Source organism: Mustela erminea, chromosome 19, assembly GCF_009829155.1.
Source record: "Mustela erminea isolate mMusErm1 chromosome 19, mMusErm1.Pri, whole genome shotgun sequence".
In the NCBI taxonomy this organism is placed as follows: domain Eukaryota; kingdom Metazoa; phylum Chordata; class Mammalia; order Carnivora; family Mustelidae; genus Mustela; species Mustela erminea.
In genome coordinates this window covers 42245950-42249798 of record NC_045632.1, presented here as the reverse complement: position 1 = coordinate 42249798, position 3849 = coordinate 42245950, and the positions used below count along the sequence as shown (strand labels likewise).

Below are 3849 nucleotides of genomic sequence, written 5' to 3'. Positions count from 1 at the left end.
AGGCGGGGCAAGCTGGGAAGGGAAAGGCAAGCTGGGAGGGGAAAGGGGGTTGAGACTGAACACGCAAAAACCAGTGCCTCTGGGCACAAAAACCAAGCTTCTGGGGCTTTCGCAGAAGGGGCTGGAGGCTTCTGCAGCCCCTCCACAATACCCACAACCGTCTCCTCAAATTTGGAGTCACTGGGTTCCCTGTCCTCATGGTCACTGGCCTGATAAGGGTGTTCAGGGCTGAAAAGCAGGAGCAATAAGCTGTGATTGGGGAACCCGGGAGAGCTTCTGTGAGGAGGTGTGCGCTCAGGATTCCCACAGATGTAGAAATGGGAACGACCTTCATTCAGGGTGAAGGGAACTGCATGAGGAAAAGCAGGGAGTGTGACTGTCCATCCTGAGAGCTCCTCCTTGCTTTCAGGACTCAGTTTCCGGGTCCACCTTCAAGGTCCCTCATGCCCTATTTTCCCTGATCTGAGGGTCTCCGTGAGCTTTCTCCCTCCTCAGCCACAGCCTGCCAATGCACCCATGACTAGGACAACCGCAACCCAATCCTATGGCTTTCCCTCTCCCCACCTTCCGCAAAGATCGAGCTCAAACTCATTTACTGACAAATAGATTGACAACGTTTAAAAGAGTGCTTGCGGGTCCATGTGCTAGGAACTCCGCGGGGGCACTATGGGGCCCTAGGTGGAACGGGCGATGCAGGAACGTCACCTAGAGGCTCCGAAACGCAATAAACGGTGTCAGGAAGAGGACACTTGGACCGTAGCGACGCGCCCAGCCTGAGGGCCGACTTCCTGGAGGAAGTGGTTCCCGAAGTTACGCCTGACCGAAGAAAGCCAGCCGTGACCTCCGCGGTCCAGCACCTACGCGCTCTAACGCCCCGAACCGTTCGACTGCCTTCTCTGTGTATTCGCCGGGGCAGTCTGCACGTTTCCGGATTAACGTACAGAGGGCGCCGAGGCCACCGCTCCCCCTACACCGCAGGCTGAGGGCTGGGAGGGCAGCTTGTCCCTCTAGCGACCCCGTCGCCACGCCACGCCACGCCACGCCCCCCCACCTCCGCCCGTTCCCCGGAAGTGCTTCGGCCGGAGCGGAAGTGCACGCCTACGGCGGCCGGCAGCAGTTTCGCGATGGTGGGCGGCGGTGGGATGGGGGGCGGCCTCCTGGAGAACGCTAACCCGCTCATCTATGAGCGCTCTGGGGAGCGACCGGTGACCGCAGGCGAGGAGGACGAGCAGGTTCCAGACAGCATCGACGCGCGCGAGATCTTCGATATCCGCCGCTGCCGCGCGGGGTTGGGTTCTCTGGGGCCTGGGAGGGGGCTGAAGTGATGCTGTCCAGTAGTTAGTGGAGCTTATCGGTGCTGGTCATTCCCCGCTGAGGGTTCTGAGTGGGCCAGCGCACACAGTCCCTTTTCCTTCACTTGCCACATCTGATTCGCTCCATCAATGACCCAGAGCATCCACTGACCCTGGAAGAGTTGAACGTAGTGGAGCAAGTCCGGGTTCAGGTGAGTCACTGCCTGCGTCCGAGGGGGGCAGATGGTTCGGAAGAGTCAGAAAAGTTTATCTGCACCAGGAGCTTACGGACTTGTCAGGATATCTTCGGAAGGGGGAGGATTGCTGTGCCCATTTTATAGATAAGGAAACGCCTATGGAGGCTAGACGATTATCCTGAAGCAAAATACTAAGGCGAAGGAGAAGGCAGTCCTTTTGAGATCTCATTCTTCCAACCAGGTGAGCGACCCTGAGAGTACGGTGGCTGTGGCCTTCACACCCACCATTCCACACTGCAGCATGGCCACTCTTATCGGCCTGTCCATCAAAGTCAAGCTTCTTCGATCCCTTCCCCAGCGTTTCAAGGTAAATTGGAACTGAGCCCCAGGGATAGGGCAGGGGTGAGCTTGTGCTACTGAGGAAGCCTCGGAGAGCGTGAACACGGACATCAGAGTGAGGCCTGCAAGAATCCCAACTAACAATGATGAAACTGGGAGGAGCCTTTCCAGTTGAATGGGACAACAAGGATAAAGGCCTGAGGTGGGAAGTGCAGAAAAGTAGTGAGTGTGGCAGGAAGGGGAGTGGAAGCTGTAGCTAGATTTGGAGCAGGGATAGGGCACAGGCAGTCCTTTAAGCCAACAGTAGCACCCAGTTCTTTGGGTAGAGATGGAGTGGCTTTGGGTGGGTTTGGGGCATAATGGAAGGTCCAGAGTCCACAGTCACCATTAGGAGGTGGGATCAGTGGGGAGTGGGGGGAAGGGGTCGAGGGGGTAGACAGGTGATAAATGCTCAGGCCCCATCTGTCTCCCTCCCAGATGGATGTGCACATTACACCAGGAACTCATGCCTCGGAGCATGCAGGTGAGTGTGGGCTGATGTTGAGGCATTGGCCCTGAGGCTTCCCCCTTGCCTTGGTGGTTTGCAGGGCAAGATGGAAGGAGGGGGCCTGGGTGGGTGACTCCTCAGGGAAGGCGGCAGCTTAGAGTGAAGCTGGCTTAAGTCTCCTGTGCTTACCATGTTTCTCCATTCCTGCTCTCTCTCCTAAGGACACAGCACCAGGATGTGTCAGACGTGATAGTACAGGAGGTAGCAGACACAGGCAGCCAGGTGGGAGGGATCCTAATAGGGTGGGGGTAGGTGTTGGCTCAGGTGGTTTTGGTGGCTTGGTCGAGGCTTGGGGTCACGGGAAGGAGGTGACAGGAGGTTGGTGCAAGTGTGTACCTATATATGCAAAGGTTAGAAGTGGGGTTGGCTGGCAGGTTGGCCAGAGCCTGGCTTTGATCCTCCTTCCCCATTCCTTCTTTTTTTTTTTCCATCCAGTGAACAAGCAGCTTGCAGATAAGGAACGGGTAGCAGCTGCTCTAGAGAATACCCACCTGCTGGAGGTTGTGAACCAGTGCCTGTCAGCCCGCTCCTGAGCCTGGCTTTTTGCCCCCAGTCACACCCAGGGCTCAAGGCCTTGTTTTTTTGAATCACTTACAAGTCATTAAACTAACACTTTACATTTTGTAATAAACCCTTAATTTATATTCATTTCCAGTGTGTCTCAGAATTTTTCATCTTGGGTCATTCCAGGTTTGAGAGGAGATGGTGATCATGAATGCAAGTTCCTCTACAGGCTGAGTGGATGAGATGCAGTGCATTTTAAAAATTTCTTCCAATCGAAAAGTTACAAGCATACAAGAATTTTGAGAGAGTAGTGTAGTGATCACACCTGTATACCCATCATCTATATTTAATAGTTGTTAATGTGTAACGTCACCGGTCTCATACTATGAATATATTGAGAGTAAACTGCAGATAAATGGCCCTTCACTTCTAAGTATTTCAACTCGGTCTCCTAAGAGTACTATAACCATAGTACTGTTATCTGGCCAAAAAATGAAAAATTCCCGGGCACTTGGGTGGCTCAGTGGGTTAAAAAGCCTCAGCCTTTGGCTTAGGTCATGATCCCAGGGTCCTGGGATCGAGTCCCACATCGGGCTCTCTGCTCAGCAGGGAGCCTGCTTCCCCTTCGCTCTCTGCCTGCCTCTCTGCCTACTTGTGATCTCTCCCTGTGTGTCAACTAAATAAAATCTAAAAAAAAAAAGAAAGAAAAATTCCCTAACACTAACTAATAATCCAGTTGTTTATGAATTTCCCCAAAATGTCATTCATAGTTGGTAATTTTTTTTTTTTAATCAGGCTTTGGGGCACCTGAGTGGCTTAGCTAGTTAAGCATCTGACTCTCGATCTCAGCTCAGGTCTGGATCTCAGGGTCATAAGCTTGAGCCCCTCATTGGGCTCCATACTCAGTGTGGAGCCTATTTAAAAAAAAAAAATAATAATGCTCCAGTGAAACTTTATGTGCATTGGTATC

General features: G+C 53.0%; 1 protein-coding gene across 3 annotated transcripts; it reads left to right on the top strand.

The window, feature by feature from the left end:
• Nucleotides 1–1066: 1066 nt before the first annotated feature.
• On the top strand, nt 1067–3244 carry CIAO2B (cytosolic iron-sulfur assembly component 2B). 3 transcript variants are annotated; one of them, XM_032325426.1, is made up of 6 exons: nt 1068–1266; nt 1425–1504; nt 1731–1856; nt 2306–2351; nt 2537–2576; nt 2811–2902. In XM_032325426.1, the coding sequence occupies exons 1-5, from the start codon at nt 1125–1127 to the stop codon at nt 2563–2565; spliced, it is 423 nt and encodes a 140-aa protein (XP_032181317.1). In that variant the 5' UTR covers nt 1068–1124; the 3' UTR covers nt 2566–2576; nt 2811–2902. The 3 variants fall into 3 exon arrangements, with proteins under 3 accessions (XP_032181315.1, XP_032181317.1, XP_032181314.1); XM_032325424.1 differs by lacking the exons at nt 2537–2576; nt 2811–2902 and adding an exon at nt 3066–3244 and having other exon boundaries at nt 1067–1266; XM_032325423.1 differs by lacking the exon at nt 2537–2576 and having other exon boundaries at nt 1071–1266; nt 2811–3023.
• The last annotated feature ends 605 nt before the right edge of the window (nt 3245–3849 follow it).

Coding starts and splice junctions, on each gene's coding strand:
- CIAO2B (XM_032325423.1), top strand. CDS start 1,125: ATGGTGGGCGGCGGTGGGATGGGGGGCGGCCTCCTGGAGAACGCTAAC. Junction 1,267..1,424: donor CGACGCGCGCGAGATCTTCG/ATATCCGCCGCT, acceptor TTCACTTGCCAC/ATCTGATTCGCTCCATCAAT. Junction 1,857..2,305: donor CCCTTCCCCAGCGTTTCAAG/GTAAATTGGAAC, acceptor TCTCCCTCCCAG/ATGGATGTGCACATTACACC.